The 27213-nt window shown below is 43.0% G+C and overlaps 2 protein-coding genes across 5 annotated transcripts in view; one reads left to right on the top strand and one right to left on the bottom strand.

Moving 5' to 3' along the window:
- Nucleotides 1-4001, bottom strand: part of LOC129329603 (uncharacterized) — a 47531-nt gene extending 43530 nt beyond the window's left edge. For all 3 annotated transcript variants that reach the window (XR_008596997.1, XR_008596998.1, XM_054979066.1), the window contains exon 1: nucleotides 3814-4001. Coding sequence is in view for 1 of the 3 variants with exons in the window: in XM_054979066.1 (XP_054835041.1) it covers nucleotides 3814-3974 (161 nt within the window). In the remaining 2 variants the exon portion in view is untranslated. The remainder of the gene's footprint in view (nucleotides 1-3813) is intronic.
- Nucleotides 4002-5611: 1610 nt separating this feature from the next.
- On the top strand, nucleotides 5612-20131 carry TMEM9 (transmembrane protein 9). 2 transcript variants are annotated; one of them, XM_054981259.1, is made up of 7 exons: nucleotides 5612-5671; nucleotides 7297-7326; nucleotides 8393-8493; nucleotides 9187-9278; nucleotides 10417-10525; nucleotides 13138-13269; nucleotides 16204-20131. In XM_054981259.1, exons 3-7 carry the CDS (start codon nucleotides 8428-8430, stop codon nucleotides 16351-16353), a joined length of 549 nt encoding a protein of 182 aa, XP_054837234.1. In that variant the 5' UTR covers nucleotides 5612-5671; nucleotides 7297-7326; nucleotides 8393-8427; the 3' UTR covers nucleotides 16354-20131. The 2 variants fall into 2 exon arrangements, with proteins under 2 accessions (XP_054837234.1, XP_054837235.1); XM_054981260.1 differs by having other exon boundaries at nucleotides 5635-5671; nucleotides 7168-7326.
- Nucleotides 20132-27213: the final 7082 nt, after the last annotated feature.

Here is a 27213-nt window from a genome sequence, read left to right as displayed (position 1 = left end):
TGTTTATTTAAGTAGTATTATTTAAATGTTGTTGAAATTGTAGTTTTAAAAATTTCTTTAAGATGTTTGTTGTCTTTTCTGAGAAGCAAACAAGGTCACATTTTTATTTATTTGTTTATTTATTCATGCTATTTATAGTCCACCTTTCTCACTGAGACTCAAGGCAAACTACTCAACATAAATTAATACAGTCATTGACTGGAACAGTAAATAAACAATATAATTAAGATTGCAGAAAAAACAAACAGAAATCTGATACAGAGATGAAATTGATGATAAAAATAACATAAGCAAACTGGCAGGATATATTACAAGATACGGAAACTATCCAGTAGGACCGTACTTACAGCAACATACAGTACACAGTAGTATGGTCTATAATCCCTATCCCTTTCCAAAGGATTTCTCCAAATCATTTCCTTCTTTACTAAGAAAATAAGCCAAAACCCCCCAGTCGGTAGGATTACTGACCATTGATTGCATTTGCAGTGAAGTGTGACAACCAAATGCTACTGCCACGAATGGGCCATATAGCAGTTATATTGTTATTTTTTAAAATCCAAAGGAACACAGAAACTTTAGGTTTAGACACAGTAATCCCAACACAACTAAGGCTTGGAAAGCTTAAACCTTTGTCATCTTGTGACTTTTCATTTAACAAGATTCAAGTAGGAAGCCAACTGAGAGTTGAGTTTTGAATTATAACTGGCCATAAATATATATCTGGGAAATCCATCAGCTGTCAATTTATTATTGCTATTTATAAAGTCCCTTGAAAACCCCACCAGGGGTCACCATACGTCAATTCTGACTTGAGGGCTCTCTCCATTTATAAAGTCACCTGAATTGAGCTAGGAAAGAACTCTGAAATTATTTCCATAAAAGCCTGCTTTTGTACATGCAGCAAGATCAAGTGATGTGTTGTTAAGACAAGAGCTTTATGTTTTAAGGCTACTCCAAGGGGGGGAATCATATAGGGGGAAAAATGGCCAGGATATTGAACCCCTGTCCCTGACACGTTAAATTTCTACTTACAAGGTTTTTTCTTTTTGGGCAGGTGCCATTCAAACATGCCAAACTAAACCTGCAAGCTGAAGTGATACAGCATAGGAAATGATATAAGACACTGAAGTACATGAATAACTCGGGTAAAATAAGCTGTCCACACTTGAACTTTATGGTACTTTCTTTTATTTTCCAAATAATTAAATAGAAGCTTGCCGGTTTAGTTAACAATTGGGTGTAAATCTTTCCTCTTGCCAGTTTCTACAGCTGAAAGAAAGACATTCACCATACTTTAAAGAAATAACAGACGATGGAGCAGAAGGGACAAGAGGCTGGCATTTCTTCATCAACAAAAATAGAGGAAGACAATAGGATTTGAGTCCAGTGGCACTTACAGGCCAACAAGATGTTCAGGGCTCCCTTCTTCAGACACTACAGATGGTAATTTTTGCTCTAATCAAGCTGTTGTACCACTGTTTGTATATCCTGACATCTTCCTTTGCTACACCCCTTCCATCTAATCAAGTTGCATTGTATCTTCACGTCCTGATGCCCTCTGTTGTAACACCCCACCCACCTTTTGGTTAGGATGTAAAAGCTCAAGGATCTCCATTCCAACTCGTGTCTAAAGAAGGGAGCTCTGACTCTCAAAAGCTTATTCCTCCAAAGAATAGAAAGTAGATAAAAGCTACAAAGGATAATGTTAGAAATGTCAGGATACAGATGGACTTACAAAAAGCAAAAAGATATTGGAAGGAAATACATAGGAAAATGCAGAATACATTACAATTTAGATTCCCTATGGAACTAAGAATATGCTATTAGGAATATTGCCTAATAAATTACCACAAATCTTGGAAGAGATATTTGAATACATAGTGAAAGTGGCTAGAATCATTTACACAGTAAAATAGAAATCAGACATCTGCTCAAACTTAGTAGAATGGGAAAATAAACTTGCCAAATATGGAGTTACGGCAAAATTAATAGCTTATTTGAGAAACAGATCAATCACAAATTTTGAGGAGAGAACAAATGTGTATTACGCAAGCAGAAGACAAATTTAGGCAATGTAAAAGTAGAATGAGAATAAGTTGTAAATTAAGTATCTTGAATATAAATGTAAACAGTAGTAGTTTTTGAGCAGAAACCTTTTTCTTATTATGAGATGTATAACAGACCTTCCTTATGTATTTTGATATACTATCCATTTGTTAAAAGTTATATTGGCTATGAAGAAGTAGTGAAAGTATATAATACTGACTATGTAGCAATGATGAAATCAACAATGTAGTTGCAAAACAGATTAGTTATGAAATTTGTAATTTAAAATGTTGAATATAAATGTATCCTAACATAAGTAGTAGTAGTAGTAACAACAACAACAACAACAACAACATTCAATTTATACACTGTCCTTCAGGGCAATTCAACACCCACTAAGGGAAGTTTACAAAGTATGTTATTATTATCCCCCAAACAATCACCCTGTGAGGTGGGTGGGGCTGAGAGAGCTCCGAGAGAGCTGTGCCTGATCCACGTCAACCCAGCTGGCTTCAAGCAGACTCAGCTGGAAGATCACCAGTTCAAACCTCTGCCAACCACAAGAGTATATGAGCAAGCCACTCTCTAAATTTCAGTCCATCTCACCTGTAATACCAGGGTAACACTGGCCTACCTTACCAGGCTACTGATAACACCACTATACTATATGTGAAGCATTTTGAACATCGAGTGTCTGTGAATGCTAAGTGTCCATGCTAAGTTATTACCACTCTTTCTCTGTTTCTTTAGCAATTGCAATCAGTGTATATACCCCAGGACAGGAAAGAGAGAATATGCATCCCCATCCTGTGCATATTTTATACCCAATAAATATACACAGGAATGCAGCTTTAATCACACACTAGCACATGTCAAAAGCTGTAAGACTCGTTACTGCAAACACGTTTGTGAGGAAAGATATTTTCAGCCACTGCAACAGGGATCGCCGATGTCCATGTGGTAGCCACCAAATGTTTTTTTGAAAGTGGGCAGGGCCAGTTGGGGCTTTTGCCCAGCAAGACCTCATTTGGCCATTAGAGATTTGACTGTGTGCGCTGATGTTGCTTTGTCAGCAGATACTACCACAGAGCAAGGATTTTCACAGTGTGACTGATGGTAAGTGGTGGCAGCCACTCTGCGGCAGCATCCACCATACTGGGTCAGAATTCCAAACGTGCCTAGCAGACTTAAACACGTTTGGGACCTCCCTGTGTTACAACCATGCGAGGACCGAGCTATCTAAGATCCTGCTGACATGCATGGTCACCATTTCATGCATGGATTTCAATGACAGGATTTCCAATGCACATACAGCTTCAGAGCTCACTACATGAAATAGCACCAAAGTTATATATGCACAGAAAATCCATGAGTTGCTCTCTTCACAAAAAGTGGCAACTACACATATCAGGTGGCATTGGCAGTGTGCGCTTTTGTCAGTCAGCTCCCAACATGGTAGTAATATATAAAAAGGGCTCATTAGCCAAAGTACGACCATTTTAAAACTGGGGACTAGTATCTAGATAAACGTGGGTTTAAAACTTATTTTCAACCAGAGAGACACTGAATGTGATGCAAATATTGCACTAAAGGGAAAAAAAATCACAGCTTCACTGCAAAGCGGATCCAGGGCTTAAACGACACTACATTCAAGGTCAGAAGGCCGGACACTGCAGGCTGAAAAGCTGCACCACTCAGATCTTGTGATAAGCCCTACGCGACGCCACGCCGTCCGGAACCAGCCCTGCCTGGCGCGCTGCCTACCCTGCGCCGTGTACAACAATGCACCGCCTCTCTCCAGCCCCGTAGAGCCTCGAGACGAGAGCGGCCGCCCTCCGCAAGGCCCCCGCTCTCAGCGTCTCCAGCTGATCTTTCTGCGTCAACGCGCTGCCTCCCAGCTTAATGATGCAGTCCACAGCGGCCATCGCACCGGCGCAGCAGCTCCGCACACCTTTCACGCCGCAGGCAGCAAGCGCCCGCCCTCTGTGATGTCACTTCCTGACCCGTTTAACCCATTGCATGCCAAAGCCGACTGAGGTTGCATTTCTAGGTGACTTGCTGGTTTAGTTCCAGGTGGGTAGCTGACTAGCTGTGTTGGTCTGCACTGCAGTCGAAGAGCAAGTTCAAAATCCAGTAGCGCCTTAAAGACCAACTAGTTTTCCAAGGTCTGACAAAGGAAGCTTTGACTGTCGAAAGCTCATGCCTTGGAAAGCTCGTTGGTTTTTGAGATGATGTTGGACCCGCATCTTGCAGGTTTCGGGTGCGCGTTATCGCCTGTTAAATGTGCGCAGCATCCCTGCGGTAGTTCTCCAGCTGCAATCTGAAGGCTACAGCACTTTGGTCTCCTTGTGAGAAGACAAGGCTCACTGGAAGATGCGATAATGCTAGGAAAGGTGGGAGGCAGTAGGAAAAGACGAAGACCCCAAATGAGATGGCTGGACTCGGTAAAGCTAGCGGCCTCCAGTTTGCAGGATCTGAGCAATGCTGTTAATGATAGGACATTAACAGCACTAATGGAGGTTATTAATTCATAGGGTCGCCGTAAGTTGGAAGCAGCTTGGTGACACTTAACACACACACAATTTGAAGGACTGCAGTAGCGTTGTGGTTGACGGGAGAAGCGGCATCAGATGCACAGTCTCTCCCCTGTAAAATCTCTGTGGGGCAAGAATCCTGCACCTTTAAAAAAATTGCATTGCTGAATGTATTAAGCATTTCTGAAACTGAGTACACGTGGTACATTTTTTCTCGTTTACGTGGTGTTTTGTGGCAGTTACTGCTTGAAACAAACCCAAATTAGTTCCCATCACACTGTGCATGCTCGAACTCGGTGCTGCTTCTTTAACTTGATGTTGAAAATCAAAACTGGCTTCACAAAATCAATCCTACATGGGAGTAATCCTGGTTGGCTATAATGGGACTTACTTCCGAGTAGACACGCCTAAGATTGCGCTGTTGATTTCCTTTTACTATTGTTCCTCTCCCCCAGTCGAAATTTAGTTTGTCGCCTCTGCGACGACAGGGACCTGTCCCATTTCTCTTTTGCTGATGTCATTTCTGTAAAATTCTACAGTCATTAATGAGAAGATGGTGATGATCACCACCGAAAGACACTCTGCACCTGCTCGAAGCCTGCTCAGAGTGCAGTTCTGAATATCAGAAAGTTGGTGACTCCCGATGTGTCCATTTACAGTCGTACTGCTCGAGTAGAATCGCTGAACTCCCCCAGGCGCCAACCTGGAGCGTTACTCGCGGGGTGCCTGATGCCCTCGGTGCGTCAAGGGGACAAACTCCGCTGAGGTTGCTTTCCTTACTGGGCTGTAGCTGACCCACCAGAACCTATGAATCCTGATATCAAGAAAAGAGGAGCACAGGAGAGGCAGCGTAAACGGTCCAGCTCCTCAGCCCTACATTCTAAACTTTTGTTAGCCAGAGCTCCCTTGTCCTGGATTTTTTGTTCCTTCTGCGGCTAAGGGTAAGAATTGGTTAATGGTCTCTTAGGGCAACCTCTTGACAAGCCTATGGGTTGGCTGCAAGTGGTGTCTGTTAAGATGATGTCAGCGGAAAACGTGAGTGAAGACTAGCCTGGAGTCTGCTGTTTCTAGGAGCCAGTTCTGCGGGGGTGGGTATATTTTTTGTTACCTTGAGACGAGCGCTTGTGCATTTGGGGAGAAAACTTCGGGGATTATGTAGGTCAGGTTGCATCTTGTAATGCACGCGAATGTCATGTTCAGTGGCCGGAAATGGGTCAGTTTTCTCCCCTGTGATGAATGAGTGTGTGACAGTGGATTCCAACAGAGGTTACATTTTCCCGACAAAATATGATGTCTTGCTGTGTAGTTCCTCAAGAGACATTCAGAAATGCGCCAGTGCGTCGTCATATGTCTTTGTCCTCAACAATTGGCAACCAGAAGTATACTGCTTCTGAATATGGAAGCTCAATTTAGCTGTTACAGATGATTACCCTTGCCAGATCTGCCCACCACTAACCGGAATTTGTCTCCTCCTCGCTGAAAGCTGCTTTAGCCAGAGGCTAGCATATGTATTATGCCTTTTATTACAAAAATATTACCAAGAAAGCTTTCAAACTCTTCAGAACGCTTCATGAGGCCACTCAGTACAAAAAAAGGAGTGTCACTGTGTGATGCAAAAAGATATAGTAGAGGTCTGCAGTTTGTAGAGGTTTTACCGCGGAGAACAGGGAGCGTTGCAGACTTCTTTATATTGGATGGTGCTAGATACAAACAGTGAAATCCTAAGCAGAGTTACTCCAGTCTAAGCCCACTGCCTCAGGAGGTGGTGGGCTCTCCTTTGGAGATTTTTAAGCAAAGGCTAGATGGTCGTCTGACAGCAATGCTGATTCTGTGAACCTGGGCAGCTCGTGAGAGGAAGGGCAGGAAGGGTTACATCAGTGCTTAGTTCTCGTGACCCCTTCTAACATGCCCAGGATAAGGCCAGTCACCACCTTGGGGTCAGGTAGCAATTTCCCCCAGGCTAGAGACCCTGGTGGTGTTTTGTCATCTTCTGTGCATGGAGGAGGGGGTCCCTGGGTTACGGGGAGAGAAGGTAGTTGTGAATTTCCTGCATTGTGCAGGGAGTTAGTCTAGATGACCCTAGAGGTCCCTTCCAACCCTACGATTCTCTGAACTCTGCTTAGGATTTCACTGAAAATGTTTCAAGTTGCACCTAAGGCTACTGGGACAAAGAAGCGGTACAAAAATACCTTCTTCCCTTTAAAATACAATTTTAAAACTATACTTCATTCTGATCTCTAAAGCATTAGTTAGAATACCTGAGTCTCTTATGTGGTACAACAGAAGAAAAAATATAGATTACTCTTAGCTGGTGCCCTAGGTCCGAAAGAACACATGGACCTGCAAGCTTGGGCTAGTAGTAGTGGATCCCATGTACAAATTATGTTTAGTGTGAAGAGATACTTTTATTTTACCTGTTCTGAACCTCTTTCCTATCCTCTTCATTGGGTGATGCCAAGTTATTATGAGAGAGAGAAATTTGTTTCCTTGCCATTCCTAATTTTAATGTATTCCATTTGGTTAAAGAAAACAATTTCTTAAGGTGCTCCAGTCCTTCCATTTGACTTTTTGCTATCTTTTCCAGCTCTCTGAGATCCTCTGAGTAGAACTGTACACAGTATTCTGAATATGGTTGCACCAGAGATGTGTATAGCAGCGTTTTGATAATTGTCATTTTATTTTCAACCCTATCATTTTAAATTCGTGACGCCAGGCACTGAACCCAGCATCTTCAGTGTATAAGGTATGTGTTCCATCACTGACCTTTGTCTTGAGAGCAATTTGGAGCTTCCATAGGCAGCCAAGCAAGAATCTGTCTGTATCTCTGAACTGTTACACCAATTTTGGCTGTCTTCCAATCTATGGGTGTAACTTGGTCCATTAGATTAGGATAGAATGTGGAGGAACTAAGGACTCTGCAGACTGCAAGAGCTGATTTACTTTGATTAGCGATGCCACCCTAAGAACACTTTCCTCATAGTAAGCCCTATTGAATAGACTTTAGGATTCTGGGAAGATCAGTTTAGGATTGCTCTGTAATGTGTGGAACTATTGGAATAACACCTACCTACCTCTTCAGTACTGCTTGTCCTTTGCAGTATCTTGTATGCAAGCTGTGCAAAATTTCTCTCTCTTGATTGAACAGATAAAAGTCCCAAAAATTAATGGCTGCAAGAGTTGCATCCTTTTTCCAAGGGAGGAAGCCCCTCTTGAAGCATACTTCGCCTTCCCTTTTGAGACAGTTTTTGAGTTCCAATATTTTAGGGGGCGACAACAGCGGACAGTGCTACACCCACTCTGACTGGGTCATAGTCGTCACATTTAACAATCAGGCAACAGAAAGAGTCCCAACTTATTGCTCTAAAGCTTGACTGAAAAAATCTCGGAGACTTGGGCTTGTTAGTGATAATGAGGAAGATGCACCCCTATTGTCAACAGTATAGTGTGGATTAAACAGAAAAATGTTTAGATTAACAAATATTTTACCATGGAGGTAGGCTACCTTTATGGCCCTAGTGCCACCCCCCAAGTCTATCTGTGAAGATTTGGTGGTTCTGCTGGCAACAAGGGGGTGGGAAGACGACGTTGCACTCGGCCAGACACTTTGGGAGCAACCCAAGCCTCAGCCAGCCCTCAGTGACTCACTTTGGTCCCTTGGGTAAAGAACTGTCTCCATGTGCCGATCAAAATGGTGTGGCATGCAGCCTTGTAGCAAGTGTGCTGGGGGCCATCACCTAACCTAGTGTCACGGAACATGATCTGTGGTGCTCCACAAAGGAGAATTTTCTGATCTCTTTTCTTTGTTTCAGGCTCCTGTGGTGCTCATGCAGCCATCGGAGAAACCATGAAATTCTTGTCCCTTGCTGCTGTTATCTGGTGTGTCCTAGTACCACCATCTGAGACCACCAAGGTGTGGAAGCGGGAGGGTTGGTAGAGGGTTTTCAAAAGGCACTAAATGCAAGAGAGGGGACAAGCATTGCAGGGGACTAATTGTGTCAATTTCTAGCTACAGTTCCAGATCCCATTGATCATTTTAAGAGAAGAGATGCTTAAAAACACATGCTTAAAATTGCTTCTGATGCTAGTGGAGCTCTCTCAGGATTCATATGGGCAAGATTATTATGCCCAAGATTATTGTTGCTTTTTATATTCTTCGATAGACTGAAGAACATTTCTGAAGAACATATGTCAGACCATCCAGTCAAAGATACTGCCTTGTCCTTATAGAATTGTATGGTTGAGATAACTTGATGGAAGCGAGCCTTATTGAACACAATGATAACTTTTTCTGAGTGTACATGTATCTTAAACCTGTAAGACATGGGTTTCTGTTGAATGCTTTCTAGCTGAGCTGCAGCTAAACACAACTTGAGCCTTGCCTTTTATGAATAGGAAGAATTTATTTTCAATCTAAGATCATCAAGATGCTAAATCTAGTGGCATTTAGCTTTTTAAATGTGATCTTTTGGAGAAAGTTATTGAGCAGGAGAAAAAGATTGCTAATGAACATGCATTATGGTCCTATTGTATCTCCTTCTGTGATAGGCCTGAACATTTTGATGAGTATTCCTTATGATATTTATATTCTTTTTTGCATATGTAGAGCTTTGAGGATATCCGCTGTAAGTGTATCTGCCCCCTATACAAGAACATCAGTGGACAAATATATAAGAAGAATGTGTCACAGAAAGATTGGTAAGTTGGCCTCCAGCAACGACATCCAAGCCAGGGCCAGATTGTCCCTTGAATGTACAGGGAAATTTCCCAGGGGAAGTTCCCCAGATGGCCACTAATGGCCAGGAGCAAGCCTATCAGCAACTGCAGTGCTGGCAGCCCTCCAGAGACTGCTCAGCTTGATCATGGCTAGTGGTGATGACAAAGAACTGAAGCCCATCATTGCTACCACTGGCTGAGCTGAGTGAACTTGTGGGGCTGCCAATTCCACAGAGGCCTCTGAGTTTGTTCCTAGGCCATTTTGATGTTCCCTGATCCATAGCAAATGGCCTCTGTCAGTTAGAAATCCTGGTTTTTCATCTGGCCACTCTAGAAGGCTCTTTGGCTTCAATCCAAGTTTTAAGGTTTGGCCAGTGTGAATAGCTAGGATCCATAATTTTCTCTTCCTGACTCTTAAGCTGAAATGATCCTCAGTAAAATAAATTCAAATCACACATTTAAACATTTCTATCCTGCTCTCATTGGACTCAAGATGTTGAATGGTGTAGCAACCAAGTTGCAAGGACATAAATAGCTGAATTAGAAAATGAAAGCAGAATAAAACACACGTTACTAGGTTGGCATTACTGATCCAGAGAATGAAGTTTTAATGACAATTTTAGCAGTTTTCAGAATTGTATCTTTGGTGCTACATTTCCCTGCTTATAAGGAAACTGCCTGTTTTGAAATCATATGTATGGAAGTAACCTAAAATGGCCACTCTGAGTTTATGAAACACACACCTATGGACATTTTCATGGCCCCATAATCTGCACTTTCAAAATGCTGATGGAGAAGGTAACCGGGGCAGCAGTGAAAATTCCTCATGCCTTGTCATTTCCTAGAGCATCCTCTGTATTAAGACAAGCTGGGAAGGCCCTGTTCAGAGGAGGAATCCCGAGTCCCTGTTAAAGCCTACTCTTGAACTTGCTGATGAATTCTAATTCAGTGGCTGATATGGTGGTTCCAAATTCCATCCTTGTCAACTTGAGCCAGTGCTATTTCCCAACTGCCATCTTTTATTCAGATATCTCCTTCTTAGGAGCCAACACCTTCTGCTTTCCTCCATTGCATAACTTCTCTGACATCCACCTCTGATGCTTGTCTCTCACCATTACAGTAATTGCCTGCATGTGGTGGAACCAATGCCTGTGCCTGGAAATGATGTTGAAGCATACTGCCTGCTGTGTGAGTGCAAGTATGAAGAACGGAGCACCACCACCATCAAGGTACAAGCCAAGCCCATTGTTTACACAAGATAGTTATGCCTCTTTGGTCTTTCCTGATTGTAATCAACAAAGAACTGCAGCTACTGGCAATTTCCAGGAAGCACAGAGATTAAAAGGGTGGGAGAGTCACTGATGAAGGCGAGAAGGGACTATCTGTGGTGCCTGTGTGATACACATTAATCTAAAAGATGTTATGACATTCCCTTGTCCTTAAACCACAGAAATGGCTCCAGAGGTGTTTTTTAAAACACATTAGAGGGGATAGGTTACATGAAGTCAAGAGTTGAAACTTTTTGAGATAAAATTCAACAAATCAATATATATATAAAGACAAGTGTCCTGACTCATCAACGCCTAGCCCAAACCAGCCCAAATAGGAGGACTCTCCTCTCCTCACACTGGATCTCTCTCTGCTAGGACTGAAAAAGACCTTCTTCTTTTACAACCCTGGCTACTCAGTCAGAGTCCTAGGAGTAGCTGAGAGGGATTGACACTTAACAATCCTGCAAATGTGTGTGTACACAGCCCTTCCATGCTTCTCTAAAACACACACACCATCACATATGTCTAGATGGGCAGAGTGGAAAAGTTCCATTACTTGTGCTTCTGAAAGCTGCAATCGGTAGTGCCCATGTGGGTTTTAGTAAAGAGTCCAGTAGCACCTTTAAGACTAACCAACTTTACCGTAGCATACGTTTTCGAGAACCACAGTTCTCTTCATCAGATGTGGGTCTTCTGGCTGTAGTTGTGGCCAGAGAGTATGCTTACTGGCCGCTGATGTGGCCACAACAGATCAGTGTTCTATACCAGTAAATGCAACAAATGAATTCCTTGGTAGCCACATCAGAAATCCCTGGTGCTTCCATGCAGCCACTGCAACTGCATTCGATAAATTATGGTTTAGATTAATCCTATAAACTGTCAGGAAGCAGCTGAACCCATCATTCAGTTGTGTGGTAGGTGGCTTTTGGAAAGCTTAATCTAAAGTGCTTGTTATCTTGATTCATTAGGAGCCCTGTGGCGCAGAGTGGTAAGCTGCAGTACTGAAGCCCAAGCTCTGCTCATGACCTGAGTTCAATCCTGGCGGAAGCTGGGTTCAGGTAGCCAGCTCAAGGTTGACTCAGCCTTCCATCCTTCCGAAGTCCGTAAAAGGAGTACCCAGTTTCCTGGGGGTAAAGTGTAGATGACTGGGGAAGGCAATGGCAAACCACCCCATAACAAAAGTCTGCCAAGAAAACGTCATAATGCGACGTCCCCCCCCCCATGGGTCAGTAATGACTTGGTGCTTGCACAGGGGACTACTTTTACCTTTATCTATCTTGGTTCAGTCATACCATCTCTCCTGGTCATTCTGAAGCTACATACACTGGTCTAGCAGATATTTTTTTCAGATTTGGGTATCAGAAATTATTCCTGAAATTTGGTTCCAGGTTTTGGGGGCGGGATTCCAAAAATAACTGGGTCCATTATTCCCAATGGGGAAAACTTTCCGGGGTGTGTGTGTGCGAAAGGGCTGCTATTGGAGCAAATGACACCAAAATTGCTGCAGAGAGTGGTCTGCTTGTCTTCTACCCCCCCCCCCCCAAGTTTCAAGAAAATTGGGTCATGAGGCCCCATTCTATGGGCCCCTGAACAAGGTCTCTCCCTGCAACTTTCCATTATATCTTATGGGCAGAAGATGAATCCCATGCTTCCTCTAGGACAAAGTCAGCATCAGAAAGGCCATGTAGAGAAGCCTGGGGTGGGGGTGGGAGGTTGTTTTTGCTTTTCACAGATTTCCCAAGTCCAAGGAAGGGGGAGGGAGGCAACACGCTCAGGCAAATGGAATCACATGTTAAGGAAAGCTGAACTATCTGTCCAATCACACAATGATTCTCTTACGTGGTCTATGAGAAAATTGCCATGATTGGACAGAAATTTAATTCTCTTTAATGTGCATTTCAATATGCCTATGAGAGTCTCCTGATTCCATGGCCTGGAAAAGCTGTGAAAAACCAAAACAACAACCCAAACTGCAGCTTAAGGGCAAGGAGTTTGTGCCTTCTGCCAGATTGGTTTTGCTGAGATTCTTTGGTTCTGTTGGGCTTTATTCTTTTGGGGAGACTTTGGGTCAGCAGTTGATATTGTGTATTTGGCTAAGGCTTCTTTGTCCTGGAGAAAGCATGGGACACACACACACACACACCCCAATAGGATACAATGGAGAGCACCTGTGGGGACCTTGTTCAGGGGCTTGCAGAATAGGAACCCCTTGATCCAATCTTCTTAAAACTTAGTGGGTCTTTAGAGGATAGGCTGCCCTCACTCTGCTGCAATTTTGGTGTTATTTGCTACAATAATAGCCCTTCTAGCCCCCCACAAAGACCCATTTAATTACAAATATTTTTGTCAATATTGGTATATCTAAGGATTCTGGATTTGATTTGGTTTTGGGTATATTTTCAGCTAGATATACCAGTTCACACATCCCTACATGGGCTTTCTCCCTAAATGAGATGATATCTCCCTATTGTTGTATAAATGTTGGGGCCATGTGGTTATTTTTTTCTTAAACTGATGGCTTAAGAAGCCGGAATCCCTAATGATATATTGCTGTGGCTGTTCACGTACAGATCATAATAATCATTTACCTCTCGGTAATTGGAGCCCTTCTTCTCTACATGGCCTTTTTAATGCTGGTTGACCCCCTGATTCGCAAGCCTGATGCCTACACCCACCCACTGCACAATGAAGAAGAGAGCGAGGTATGTATGGAATAGGTCTGTTCTTGGCGGTGACTTGTGGGCTGCATTGGGGAAAAATTTGAAAGGGTGGAGGGAGAGTAACAGCACACCTCAAAGTTTAGTTGTTCAAACCAGCCCCTAAATAAGCAATTGGAATAGAGGGGAGCTACATTTTGCCGGTACAGTTTTCTGTCAGCCGGAATCCCAGATACATTAGTGATCTTTGAACATGTTCTAATGTCTTGGGAAACATTTTCTGTCAGATTTTCTCTTCAAAGATCAGCATTCTATCCAGCACTTTGAGAACAGCAATTGTAAAAGTTCTTTACGGCCTGGCAAATAGAAGTCTTTCAGTTCCAGATTCAATGCTACATGCATGATGTTCAGTCTGCAAAACACCTGAGAGCCAGCACAATACAATAGGTAGAGTTCTGAACTAGGATCTGGAAGACCCAGGTTCAAATCTCTACTCTGACATGAGTTTCCCTTGCACAAGTCACACTACTTCATGTTTTGTTTTGTTTTGTTTTGTTTTGTTTTGTATTGTTTTTAAAGATAAAGTAGGCAAGGGAGAACTGTGTACCCCAGGAACTCTTTGAGTGAGATGAAAATGTATGAGCTAGATACTCATGGAACCCATATAATCTTGACAATCCGTGTACCAATAAATATTTTGTTTATTTACTTTTCAAATATACCTGCCACTGTCTCTGGCCAAGTAGGCCCTCAAAGAGGTTTTGCGCTATGAAGGCAGAGACCTAGAGGGTTGTAGTAAAATCCCATTAGAGGATGATGTGACAGGGAGGGAGGGCCCAAGTGTTATATTTTCAGGCCTGATATAAATGTGTAACATGCCTCCACCATACCAACACCACAATCCTTCAACCCATACACATCTCTCTGCTCTCAGTTTCACTTGCACAGTAACTTCAGAATTAAAACAAACTTTTTTCATGGCTCACGAGATTGTATGTATATTTTATGATTGTATGTATATTGTATGAGCCATGAAAAAAGTTTGTTTTAATTCTGAAATTACTGTGCGAGTGAAACTGAGAGCAGAGAGATTTCCCCCCCTGTATTTGACATTGTTTATCATATCAAAAACAGTATTATTACCTGACTACAGAAAAACTTTTGTCTAACTTGAAAAACTGGAGGATAGATTGGTGTCTTATAGCTTCTGTTTGTTCTCTTTCTTTTACCTCCTTACATTTCTGGCTCCCTGATTTGTATTTATAGCCACATGGCAGCATGCTCTGTGTGTGTGGGGGGGCAGCAAATCCTATCAGAAGAAGCAGCAGTATTAGGGTTGCCAGGTCCCTAGGGGGGCAAACTGGGGGATGGGGGGAGTTACTTACTTTGTGTGCATGCTTTGAACCACCTTGTGTTGCACCAGAGATGACATCATTCCTGGCCCGATGCAAAAGTAATGGGTCACACCAAGGCCAATCAAGTGAAAATTGGCTCCAAATGCTAAATTTGGAGCTGATTTTCACTCAGTTGGCCCTCAGTATGACCCATTACTTCCACATTGCACTAGAAATGATATCATGCCTGGTGCAACATGGGCATGTGTGGGCGAGCTCTAGAGCATGTGGGAGTGCGCTTTACCCCCAGCATGGCGTTCTTGCACTTTTCTTCCCTCCAATGACCAGGTGGGAGGCAGTGGGGGGAAGAGAGGGAATGGCAAGCCTAAGCGGCACTTGCTCCCACTCTCTCATGGTGGCATCGCTCCCTCCTGCCTATGCAAAAGAAACTTTGGGACTTGTAGTTTTTTATATGATAAACCATGTCAAATATAGGCAAAACAAATCTCTCTGTGCTCAGTTTCACTCACACAGTCCTAGTTTAGCTGTCCAAGTATACTTCCTCTGTTCTAGAGAAGGGCCTTAGGTTGGGCCAAGAAGCCCAGCAGTTAGGGTTGCCAACTGTGGGTTGGGAAATTCCTGGAGATTTGGGGGGGGGTTGGAGGCTTGGGGGCTCAGTATCTGGGGAAGGGAGAGAGGTCAGCGGGGTATAATACCATACAGTCTGGTCTCCAAAGCACATATTTTTTCCAGGGGAAGTGATCTGGTTTGTCTGGAGATAATTTGTAATTTTGGGAGTTTTACAGGCCCCACCGGGAGGTTGGCAACCCTACCAGCAGTTTAGAATGTTGCTTGAGATTGCTGATCTGACACTGCATCTGACAAAGAGAGCTGTGGTTCTCAAAAGCTTATGCTACAATAAAGTTGGTTAGTCTTAAAGTTGCTATGGGACTGTTTATTATTTTGCAGCTACAGACTCTGGATCTCTGATCTGACACTGCTTCTGATCGGCTCCAGTAACTTTCACAAGAGATTTAGATGATAGATACAAAAAAATGGGTTTCTGTAAATATCCTCAGGCATGATTTACAGTTTACACTTGTTTTTTTCCTTCATGGTAATGGGGATTGCAACTTGGCTGCTGCTGGGCCCCTCTGGACCTCTGGGTGACAATAAATTGTACCCTCCCCCCATGTGGGGGTCCTGGTGACAGGATTCCCAGGATTCCTGGGAGCCTGACTGGCTTAAGGTGATTTTAGGTTATTAGTATAATTGATGGAAAATGTCTTATTACCTCGATGTTTCTTTGTTGTCCTTCAGTCTCAGGCCATGGAATGTGATTGATAGTTTGTAAGAATATGTTTAAGGAGGATATTTTACCATTACATGATGACTTTGAATTTTTGTGGGCATGGCATAGGCAACTACCGTTCCCCACTGAAGAATGTTAGGAAGACATTACTACATGATGATGTTTCCTCATGATCGATACTTACATAGTTTGCATTTATTATCTGTATAAAGTCTGTGCACATTTGCACTGTTCCATTTTGCTCTAAACCCCCTTTCAGGTCATGACCCAATGCCTCCCTGTCCCTTCCCTGCCCCACAGCTGCCTTTTATTCTTTCCCCCTCTGTATTTCAGGATGCCCATTCGCTGGCAGCTGTGCATCCTTCTGCGAGCACCAGGGCAAACACAGTGCTGGAGAGAGTGGAAGGAGCTCAGCAACGGTGGAAGCGTCAGGTGCAGGAGCAGAGGAAGACTGTCTTTGATCGGCACAAGATGCTGAGCTAGAGCTCACAGAGAGTTCCCACTCCCGGAGTGAACAGCATCTGCTGATCAGCTGGGCAGATGGTATCTATTAGCCAGTACAACATAAGTCTGTAGTTTGAGTCTGTTGCACCTATCCTGTTTGTTTATTTTGAAAAATAAGTGAAGTCAAAGCAAGAGCTACTGGCTGCACATTCCAAACCTATATATTGAGTACTGTGACCTACTGGGGGGGGGGGGTGGTCCCTGGCTGTACCTCACTTAGACACCCCACCAAAGTTTCCTTCGTGCTTTTCCCTTTCCCTAGAATAGCCTAAAGGACTTCACTGAGGTTAGAATAAGCTTTGTTATGTAAAATGGCAAGCCGGTAGCCCATGCGTGGGATGAGAGAAGCCCAGCACACGCATACGCACATGCACATGCACATGTGCCAGTGCTCTAAAGTGAAGAGTTTCTTTTGTAAAATACGCAATATGTATAGCATACAGTATATAAACATGAGGGAAAGGAGTTCAGTATTTCAATTATATTTGCTAAGGATTACATCCTGATATCCTTGTTAAACAACATTGGTATCAAAGAATCAACTTTTACTCAGCTAAACCCAGCTGCTTATGCAGTTAACTATTTCCCATGTGTCTAAAACAGTTCCCTATCAGGCTAAAAAGATTTAATTTAAAAATCCTTAACCCCTACATCTGACACTATCCATCTCTTTCCCTCTTCCCAGTCCTTTTCTGGCTGTGTCTGCAGTCCTCAGGGCCCTTTCCTGGGAGTAAGCCCCACAGAATACCATGGAACTTACTTCCGAATGAGCCTGTGTACAATTGCTCCCTAAGTCCCTTAGAACCCTGAACCTATTGGCTGCTGTAGCTGTGAATAAATTAGGATAATACTTCCATCACAAGTACATAAGGCCCAAACCTTCCATTCATCTGCCTGTATGGCTAAAGCTACCCTTCATGGGCCAAGCAGTGAGTGCTGCTACCCGATGTATTTGTGATCTATGGAAGTGGGAAAGTACATCTCCTGGCTGCAAAGTATCTATTTGATTTCAGAAGTGGTAAGTGGCAGTAGTGCATGCCTGGCCCTGTTGTCTGCAGGGCACACATCGTGCTGAATGATGACAAATGTGGAACTGCCCCCCCCCCCGCCCGCCCGAGAGAAGTGAGGGCATCACTAATGTCATTGGGGTGGAATTACTCTTATTCCCTCCCTTATATTTGATCTAATCGAAGAGTAGTTAGTGTTGTAACTGCAGTGGCTGCATTCAGTCATCATTTTAAACTGACTATGGTCTAGACATGACTAGTTTCCAAACTTGTGTGCATCTCTCTTCTGCTTCCTCACTTCTCCCTTTTCGTACAACACTACCCAGGAATGCTGTTTTAAAACCAGCATCAGTTACCATGTGCAGTTTGAATGTATGAATGCAGCCACCTGGTTTAACTAGAGTTAGTTTTCTCATTGCAAGCGGGGACTCTAAACCTGAATTAAATCATGGTCCAGGATACTGGTTAGTGGGAGGAAGGCTAATGCTAGATGACCCATGTGTCAGCATTTATGCTTCATGGCTAACTGGAGTTGTTAACCAGGACCCCTTCATTATGTGATGGGGAGGAGTCAGGAGTAATGAGCACACAGCAAGACAGGTTCATGCTTATAGCCCATGCAGCTGGATGTCTGAAAGCAGTTTGAAAGTCTTAATGTAAAGAAGATGGATTTGAGACTCTTAACTCTAATAATTTTTTTTAAAAAATTAACCAAGAGAACAAGTGTGTGCATAGGCCTTCCTTCAGGTGGCTAATGTTGTACCATACCATGAGAAAAGTAACTAGATCATATTCCTCAAGGTGATAAATAACAATTCCCCCTGAAATTGGGAACAGCATAATATATTGCAGAGAACCTATTGAAATCAGCAGTGCATTAGAGAAGAAAGCATAAGCAGTCTAATCTTCTGCAAACTCTGAAAGCACAAAAGTGTTGTGTTTTCCTGCCACTACAGTTCTTAATCCATTTTCCATTTGTGGCTCTAAGTCCTATTTGCAGGGAACTGTCAGTAGGAGTTCAGTCTGTTTGTAGTCCTGCCATTTACAAGCCACAGGGAATCTATAGAAAAGCTGAAGCTCAGAAACTGTGCTTAAGCATTTTGAAAGATTTTTTTTCAGTATACCTAGAATCCGCTGTCTTTGATAACAGTATTCCAAAGGTCTAGGATGAGAATCTCCTGGAGGTAAAGCAAAGGAATGGGACCGTAAGTTTGCATTTATGCCACAATTAATTTACCATCAGAGGCTTGTAGAAAGAGACCGGAGCACCAGGTTTGTACATATATCTTCACATGCAAATTCATAATAGCTGGTTACATACAAGGCAGGTTGGTATGTACTTGCTCTGGAAGTAACAGTGTCAAAACTGCACATGTGCAAAGTGTAACCAATCTAAGTAGACTGACAGCCATTAGCTAAAGACTGCTTAGATTAACCTTGAAGGATAGGAGGGTTTTTTTTTTAAAAAAAAACAGCATTTATTTATAACTGATTACGGATGTAGCCATTGATAGTTCAGAGCAAGCTATCAATTTCCTTGCATTTTTTTGGACAATTTTGCCCCTGGAAGGCTGTTGGAGTTTGTTTGGTTTTAATTAGTAACTGCTACTGCACTATTGTAATCTAACATTCTAAAGATGAATTGACACTATTGCTGAAGTCCCAGCTTTCATTTTAACCAAAGTCTCTAGTCCATTCTGTTACAGTGTTATAAGGGCAAATGTGCTGCCTGTATTAATCACAGTAGCTCAATAGCAATTATTGATTAAAAAACGAGCCTTCCAAAGCCTTCTAATGGCACAACAGGGAAATGTCAGCCCTGGCTGCAGGAAAAGCCAGTTACCTGTATGGCACTGTTGGGCTGCTTCACTTTGTATGTGAACAGCCATGAATTGGTCATGGAACAATTGAACCAATTATCAAAAAATTGTCTCCTTTCCTATGACTGGTAAACAAGGCTTTTTTTCAGGGGGAACGCGGTAGAACGGAATTCTGGCACCTTTGAAAATACTCGGCAATAGTGCTTGAAAATAATATTATTTTAAAGAATCCCATGTGTTTCTTCCTCCTTTCCCTCTTGAGAGTTCCGCCACCTCTTTTCCCAGAAAAAAACCCCTGCTGGTAAATGAGCCAAGCCAGTGGGTGTTCAAGCATTCCTACCTAAGACTAAGATCTGGAGAAGTGGGAATGGAAGAAGAAATGTTCACATAACTGTTCATGCAAATGCAACATGTTTCAAACAGTAACTGGTTTAGGTTACAATCTTAGCAATACTTTCCTGGCAATAAGCTACATTGCTTACTTAGTAGACCTGTTTAGGATTTCTCCCTTAATTGTACTTCTAAGCTGGGTAAAGGTTTGCACATGCAAAAGAAAATCTTTGGATGTGGCTTGATTTTCCTTGCGTGCATCTTGCACAAGGTGAATAGCCATTCTGCATGTACAAATCTGTTTCAGTTTGCAAAAAATTATTTCTAGATCCCAGTGTAAGATGTTACTTTTTCTCATGGGAAATGAGCAGGAATATTACTTTCCCCGATTTCCAGTTCAAATCTTTGTTTGTTTGTGGTACTACCAAAGTTTGGAATGGTCCATTTGTTTTAGCTTCACCAGGTAACAGGGGGTCCACCTATGACCCCCCTACACATAACACATATATATACTTGTTATCACATGCATGGTTCTTTACTCATTTTTCATTTATTTAAAATAGTTATGTTCTATGCTTTCAATAAAATATTCCTGGAGTAGCTTATGGTTCCCACAACAAATTTGTCCAGTAAATGAGTTGGATCCAACTATCTGCTGACACATCATGGATCTTTACTTTCTTCTCCTCCTCTCAACAGCCACTTCCAACCCCAGAAAAGCTGATTTCCAGTGTCGTGGGATCCACACGAAGTAATAGCGACAAAAGTATGTGGGCTGTAGTGGGGAAGGGGCAAGAAGCTAAACTGCTCTGTCTTGTCTCTTATGTCAGTGGCTCTCTACTGCTGAAAGGGACGCAAAGAGTGATTTTGCCTCCTCCTCCCTGTGGCCCACCAACCCACATGGCTATTATTTCACCTGGGAACCTAGTTCAACTTTCCCAGACTGGAAATGGCTACTAGAAATGGGGAAAGCAGAGAAGATTCACACCACTGGCAGATTGCTGGCTCAAATCCAGTAGCGTGCCACTGGTGAAGGGGAAGTAGAATGAGTCCTTGTGCACTGTAATATAGTAAGGGTTTCTCAAATGAAAGTGTCAGCAGCATAAGGGATCTTTACGTCTGGCCTGTTTTCATGCTGCATGAAAAAGTGCTTATGTACTAAGTAGATCTGTTTTATCTATTTCCCTTAAGGAATCTCTGGCAGAGTGGACTGGTCTTGTTAATATGCAGCATCTCTCCATTAAACAAACTGATGTGTAACAGTGATGTTTTTAATGACTTGGGTAGGGAAGAATGATCATTCCAAGCTTCCAAGGCTGGGTAGAAACCAAAAGGGCAAAGAATGCCTCCTGAAATGTCCAGGATTCAGCCAGTCGTGTATTGAAACACTGATGTTTTTAAACTTTTTAAATGGAAGAATTGAGGTGGGGGAGACATTTGGCTTCTAATATGGTATGGAGGTAGATTTGGGGTTCAGGTGGCATCTTGGACTGCATTTTGCCAATGACATGGCAAACAAAACTAGCTATTATGAAAGGTTAGGACCATTCTGGTCAGGCTGATTTGTATCCAATCAGACCATTTATCTATCATGCTCAAATTGTCCACTCTGGTTGGCAGCAGCTTTCCAGGGCCTCAGGAAACAAGTCCTGCCAGGCAGGTACTGTGCTGCTGAGCCATGGCCCAATCGTTTCCTGTAAGGGTTCCCTCACAGTATTTTAAAGTGTGTGCACATCTTGCCATCCAGAAATGGGTATAGCTTTTCCTTAAGACCAAATTTTTATTTTGAAGTTTTCTTTTAAAAAAACAAAACATGACATGGTGAAAGTAAGCCCTTCATTTCAACACCCCAGCAGTTTGTTGCGCATCGTTCCCACAGGATATCAGGCACTTTTCAAGTGTCCTGGATTCTGACTTCAGCCCCTGCAGCAGATGCTACAGAGCCAGAGAAGAACCATTCCCTTTGTGATCTCCTTTTCCATAAAAAACAATGTGTGTTGGCTGGGGGGCGGGGGGCAGAGTGTGAGCTCTTCATTCCTCTGAGTAAAAATAAAAAATAAACGGAGCTTCTGAGGATTCCACACAAAAATAAGCCTTAGTTTTTGACCTTTAGAACATTCAGTTAAAAAGTAAGTATGGAATTTGAATTTCTGAATGAACATCTGTTGCAACCTTCAGAAGTTAGTTTTTTTTTTAAAAAAGATTCCATTTTGTGTTGATTTTTTGTCCTGGACAAGAGAGCAGGGCCCAAGTGTTGGGGAGATGTGTGTGTGGGAAGACTGTGTTCCAATAAGGGATGGAAGGAATGAGGGTTAAATATTTGGGTTTATGCGTTTCCCTTCTCATTCAATTGGCTTTTATTTTAACCTTGTCTGTAAGGGAGTCAAGTGGGAGGATCCCATCCACTGTGCCACTTCCACTTAACTATGTGGCCTTTGCATTTGGAGTTATATATAATTTCTTGTGTCATCTTGGTTATTATAGCACCATCCTGCAGCAGTACCACACTGATTTAACTCAACAGCTCCCTCATGTGGATTCTGTTGGGCTTAGCAGAAAGAGAGAGAGACGCACAAACACACTGACCAGTGTCCCCACTGAACAATTCCAAGGGGGCATAATGCAGTAAGAAAACGTACAATTTTTTTTCTGTTGTGAGACTCAGTGTGTGTTTGCTCAGTAATCTGCTTTCAATGGGAATTAATCTCAAGTTTTAGTCAAGGAGCTTCAGTTTTAGTCAAGGAGCTTCAGTTACTGGTAGTCAAACTCCTTGGTTCAATTTGGCCCCAGCTTAGAATCTGAGTTTTTTTGACAAGCATTTTGTGAGGGTGGATACTCTGAATGGTTTCAGGCTGGTAGCCATGTTGGTCTGCAGTAGAAGAGCAAGATTTTGGTCCAGTAGCACCTTAAAGACCAACTAGATAGCCGTGGTATGAGTTTTTGAGAATCAGAACTCCCTTTGTCAGATGTGAAGAGTGGAAAAATCCTATGTCTTGATTCAACCCTGGGGGATCCATTGCTTCAAATTTACAATAAACTCGATTTCAGCAACCTCGTGGTGATTTTCCCTTGAAGTTTCTTTGCTTGAGAACTGCTACTCTTAGGTCAGCAATGGAATGTCCTGGCAGATTGAAATTTCTCCCACTGGTTTTTGAATGTTGTGATTGTGTTGTTGGAGTGAATATGGGGGCAGAGTTGGCATATTAGTTTATTGCAGGCCTTGGTCCCGGAGTTCTTGTCCATGTTGGGAAGTACATTGTTGTGAGTTAGGAGTTACTTAATGTTGCGGGGAGGTTTGCCTCCCAAAACCTGTGAGAGAGCAGTATCACTGTCCAGCATAGGTGGCAGGACATTTATGATGCATTGAACTAGTTTGAAATGGGAGCTGTACGTGACCACCAGTGTTGTTCTGTTATTGCCAACATTTTCATGGATGACTTGGAGCCATTTTCACCTGCTAACACCCCTCTTGTACTTGAGATTTATCTGGACTCATGGAAAAGAAGCACTGGAGGAATTTCACCAGGCCTTCGGCAGCTTCCACCCTGCTATCAGCCTGGCCATGAATCGATCCACACAGCAAGTACATTTTCTAGTCACCACTGTACAAATACATGATGGCAAGTTAAGGACCACCTTAGACCAAAGCACATTTTTCTAGGTCCCCCAGTGGAAAACAACAAGAAAAAAACTGCTCTACCACCAGCTAACTTTAGATACATAAAAGCTGTGATGGAGACATCTAGTGGGCAGTGGGGGTTATGGAGGTGCAGGGAGCGATTGTAGTCTTGGGGCCAAGCTACACCTGACGAATAACACTTGAATGGCAAGTGTATTTCTCCCTGTTCACTTGCCCTCCACTCAATCCACTTGCTGTTCAAGTGTCATTCGTCATGTGTAGCTTGGCCCTTGCTTTTGCAGGCTCCTGTGCAAGTGCTCAGAAAATTCAAGGGATATTTTTTAAGCATCACAGAGGAAGCTCACAGAATGTGATTGCAAATAAGCCCGTGCCTATCAACAATGAAAAGCAGCATGTGGCTAATCCTGTGAGCAATGTCTGACTAGCTTACTGACTCAGTGCTGCAAAGCTGCTATATATTTGCTTGCTATAATGCTGGAAGGGGGCATTCTGCTATAAAGCACACCCCTCCCCCAAGAAAGGTTCCAAGCAAGGTTACTGGCTCCATGTTGGGAAATTCTTGGATATTTGGGGGATGAAGCCTGGGGAGGATGGAGTTTCAGTCGGGCAGAGTCCTCAGCATGATATAATGCCATACAATCCACCCTCCAAAGCAGCTATTTTCTCCAGGGTAACTGATCTCTGTTGTCCAAAGATCAGTTGTAATTCTAGAAGATCGCCAAGCCCCATCTGAAGGCTGGCATTCCTAGCTGTAAGACATAATGTGTGGAGAGGACCATAACTAGGGTTGCCAGGTTCCCTTAACCTCCCGGCAGGAGGGGGGACCCAAAGCGTACCTTTCTCCTCTTCTTGGCAGCCTCCTTGTGCATGGCCCCATGATGGTGTGATGATGTCACTTCAGTTTGGGGCCCAAATCAGTCAGCTGTGAAGCACGGGCACGCTCTCAGGGCAGTGTGATGACTTCAGTGATGTTGTTGCACCGGCCCCAGGAGTATACCCAGGAGGCCTGTTCCCCGCCCTCCCCCCCACCAGCCAGGTATGCAGTGGTGGGGGGTGAAAGGTGGGAGTGAGGGATCCCCTGCCCCCAATGGGGGAATGGGATCCCTACCCATAACTAATTCTTGCTTGATTTATGTTAATCAATAAACAGAATATTGCAAAGATTCCAGACCTTGATTACTTAGGGAAAGATTAGAATCATTCCATTTAAGTCTACCATTTTGTGATGCACGTAGTAGGTTCAGAGGATCATGTTTACATGGTTAGTTTTCATGGCATACCCTTCAACTGTATATATTTTCACAGCCAATGCATGGTTGGAAACCAGGAAAGAAAACTATTAAGTGAGGCCTATCACACACCATGTCCATGTCTTCCCATGAGAGTTGTTCAAGGCAAAACATTGGGCTTCTGAGAAAACAGACCCATGTGTAGACTCCAGATTGTTTTAAGGCATGCAACCTGCTTCAGCCCTTGGCAAAACAGGAAGCATATCAATAAATCTGTGGGCAGGTTAGAAGGACAGTCACAGACTCACCCAGTTCTTTCACTGTCCTGTGTTTCTGGGTCATTTCCTGCTGTTTACCAAGCATCCTCAATGTCTCACCAGGGACAAAAGAGAAATAAGGTACATACTAACATCTGCTTTCTCCACTAATGACTATTGGGAGGTGTGGATGTGATGCTAACAGCCCAAAACCGCTTTGGGGCACAAGATGTTTGGAATCCACCTAGCTGAGTTTTATATAAAGGAAATAGTGAATTTATTATTGCAGCTGTCAAAGGACACTGCCAAGATGGGGGTTTCTCAGAGTTCAAGATTATTACTTGCAATGTTGTTTATAATTTATTGTATTTTTCTCTTTTTGATCTAAAACGTCCATTAAATAATTAAATAGACATTTAAAAAGAAATCTACAGTGATAAATTTAAACGGAGAACTGTCTTCAGCAGTGGAATGACAGATTTATATAACAGGGGAAACAACAGTGTATAGTTCTGCTTTTCTAAGATTAGAGCACATTTTGCTCTATAACTGCCAGGACATCTACTTAGGGGATAGATCTAAGAGCCTCTACCATGGCAAAGTCTTACTGCCCTGAATAAGATAATCATAGACTAAGTTATCTGGAGTGTTCTTTCACTAATTTAAATATTAATTGATCCTTAAGACCCTGTTCCACAGGGATAACCCTGTTAGTCTCCTGCAGCCAAAATTGCAGAAGAGCTTCATGGTCCCTTATGTATGTGTGTGCCATCTGGTTGCAATCAACTTATGATGACCCCCTCAAGGATCTTCCAAAGCAAATGAGGAGCAGAGGTAGTTTGCAATTGCCTTCCTCTACAGAATCTTGCTTGGTGGTCTCCTAGCCAAGTACTGACCCTACTTACCTTCCGAGATCTGATATGATTGGTCTGTACAATGCTACTTTCCCATCCTATGGACCCTTAAAGACTTCCAAAGGAATCATGGCAGAGGTTTTTTGAGCCAAAGCCCAAATGGTCAGGCGGATGAAGTACTGGCAGTCTGCCTCATTCAAGGTTACAGCACAGTAAACTTATTCATATCTAAGGGGCCACAAGGCACTTTGTTATCTTTGTACTGTGTTTACATTTCTTAGAAAGGATCAACAACCAGATTAAGATCAGAAATAATGAGAAAAGAATGTCACTCAGCTTGGGAGAACTCTTTTTCTGTTTGGCTACTCAGCCAAACTTTTTGGTGTCTGGGCAAGTACAGCAGGGTTTGGCAACCTCTAATATAAGCCAGAAAGATTTAAACTCCTCTGTTTGCTCACTGTATTTTAGTGTATAGTCATAGCAATGCTGCTGTGTTGCATGAAGTGGAGAAATGACAAGAATGTTGTGGAGCCCGATAGTTAAGGGTGCTTGGATAATTGGTATGGATAATCAATGGATATTCTTTCATCCTGTAATCCTAAAATAGGGGTCCCCATGTGACCCCCCCCCCATGAGTGGCATAGCTCCTATGACACCTTTTCTGGTGGCAGCCGACTGCTTTTAGAAAGAGAGCAGGGCTGGTGGGGCTTCTGCACAGCAAGACTTCTGATTGGTTATTGAAGATCTGATTGTGCAGATTTTCTTAAAAGTTGCTTTAGCAGCAGCTGCCACCACAGCACATGTATGACTGTCTGTTTGCAAGAAAATATTGTAAAATGTTCATTTTAAAAGGTGTCCTGTTAAACAGAGTGTGAATTGTTGAAGAGTTACTATTACTCTGACATTTTGTGGTGGGTTCTGCCACCAGTGGCATTGGCAGCCATTTGTGGTTGGCTCTGCCTCCTGTGGCAGCCATTTTTATGGTTGTGCCTTCCACAGTGGAAGCTAGAGTGGTGTAGTGGCTAGAGTGGCAGGCTATGATCTGGACAACCCAGGTTCGATTCTCTGCTCTGTCATGGAAGTTCACTGGGTGACCTTGGGCCATTTACACTCTCTCAGCCTAACCTACCTCACAAGTTTGTTGCAAGGAAAAATAGAGGAGAGGAGAATGATGGAAGCCATTTTAGGTCCTCATTGGGAAGAAAGAAAGTTTGCATTAGAATTCTTAAAAATGCCCGTAGGCTCAAAAGAGCCAGTTTGGTGTAGTGGTTAAGAGTGCAGGACTCTAATCTGGAGAGCTGGATTTGATTCCCCACGCCTCCTCTTGAAGCCAGCTGGGTGACCTTGGGCTAGTTTCAGCTCTCTGGAGCTCTCTCAGCCCCACCCACCTCACAGGGTGTTTTGTTGTGGGGATAATAATAACATACTTTGTAAACCGCTCTGAGTAGGTGTTAAGTTGTCCTGAAGGGCGGTATATAAGTCGAATGTCGTTGTTGTTGTTATAATAAAACAGTTGAGGACTCCTTCCCTAAAATCAGCATGTCATTGAGATTTGGGAATGGGATATGGCCAGAGAAAAATAAATAACTTTTGGATTACTGAAAATGTCTAACGTGATGCCACCTTTAGAGCTATGTGGGTGTGCTGTGGTTTTGCAAAGAGTGATCCTAGGTTAAGACTAGCATTACCTGCTCACTTGCCT

This window comes from Eublepharis macularius, chromosome 5 (assembly GCF_028583425.1).
Source record: "Eublepharis macularius isolate TG4126 chromosome 5, MPM_Emac_v1.0, whole genome shotgun sequence".
NCBI classification, from domain to species: domain Eukaryota; kingdom Metazoa; phylum Chordata; class Lepidosauria; order Squamata; family Eublepharidae; genus Eublepharis; species Eublepharis macularius.
Note: the sequence above shows the minus strand (reverse complement) of the source record. Positions and strands in the feature narration are given on the sequence as shown.